A 1286-nucleotide genomic window follows, 5' to 3' on the forward strand; every position below is an offset into this window, starting at 1 on the left:
GAGTGTAAATAGAACAGTTCTTTTCACTCGCCCACTGCTGTGAATCCAAAGCACAGGAGACCTTGTTCCTGCCACACTGTACCTTGGGTATGTGTCCTGTTCTCATGCCTGTGTCTGATGGCAGCACTGTTGAATACCTGGTCTCATTGCTCCATGCGTATTCATCTTGTGCCTTTTCTCTAGTGCCAGAGATTGTGAGGGAAACCCAGGACCTCATAGAGCAAGGGGCGCTCCTGCAGGCCCACCGGAAGCTGATGGACCTGGAGTGCTCCCGAGACGGGCTGATGTACGAGCAGTACCGTATGGACAGTGGGAACACTCGTGACATGTCCCTCATCAACAGCTATTTTGGGAGCACACAGGGACTCTCTGACGAACTGGCGAAGCAGCTGTGGATGGTGCTACAGAGGTCGCTGGTCACCGTCCGCCGTGACCCCACCTTGCTGGTGTCCGTTGTCAGGATCATTGAACGGGAAGAAAAGATTGACAGGCGCATACTTGACCGAAAAAAGCAAACTAGCTTTGTTCCTCCGGGGAGGCCCAAGAATTGGAAGGAGAATATGTTTAAAATCTTGGACAAAACTGTAATTACCAGAATCGAGGGCACACAGGCTGACACCAGGGAGTCTGACAAGATGTGGCTCGTTCGCCACCTAGAAATCATAAGGAAGTACGTCCTAGATGACCTCATCGTTGCAAAAAACCTGATGGTTCAGTGTTTTCCTCCCCATTATGAGATTTTCAGGAATCTCTTGAGCATGTACCACCAGGCCCTGACAATACGGATGCAGGAGCTTGCATCGGAAGACCTAGAAGCAAATGAGATTGTGAGCCTGCTGACTTGGGTTTTAAATACCTACACGAGGTAACACTAACTTTACATTTTGTGTTTTCTTTTACATAGAAGTTGTATAAAAACATACTGACTGGCTCTAAACAGCTACTGTTGTTTTGCTCCTCGCAGGTGCTTGGCACCCACAGGTAATAGTTTCTGGTTGATGAAAGCCTTTCTAGTCCATCTGTGGGCCTTGTCCTTGAGGTCGGGCCCAGCCGCTAGTTGTGTGAATCATCGTATGTTTGGGTGGTGCCTCTGCCCTTGACATGCAGTCCATATTGAGCAGTTCAGCTTGGACTTCCCTGTGGTACTAAGTGTTCACTACATACCAACCTGCTTTCTCCATGAGATGATACTGAGCAGGTGGTTTCACCTCAGTTGGCAGGGGAGAAGACACTTGGGCCCAAAAGGTCCTTCACAGTCACGTGGTTGGTGAGGAGACACCAACTCT

At 49.4% G+C, this 1286-nt stretch overlaps 1 protein-coding gene across 2 annotated transcripts in view; it reads left to right on the top strand.

Annotated features, from left to right (window-relative positions):
- Positions 1 to 1286, top strand: part of EXOC3 (exocyst complex component 3) — a 20052-nt gene that overhangs the window by 5138 nt on the left and 13628 nt on the right. For both annotated transcript variants that reach the window (XM_006762453.2, XM_015563090.1), the window contains exon 4: positions 184 to 865. In XM_006762453.2, the coding sequence (XP_006762516.1) occupies positions 184 to 865 (682 nt within the window). The remainder of the gene's footprint in view (positions 1 to 183; positions 866 to 1286) is intronic.

This window comes from Myotis davidii, unplaced genomic scaffold (genome assembly GCF_000327345.1).
Source record: "Myotis davidii unplaced genomic scaffold, ASM32734v1 scaffold135, whole genome shotgun sequence".
NCBI classification, from domain to species: Eukaryota; Metazoa; Chordata; class Mammalia; order Chiroptera; family Vespertilionidae; genus Myotis; species Myotis davidii.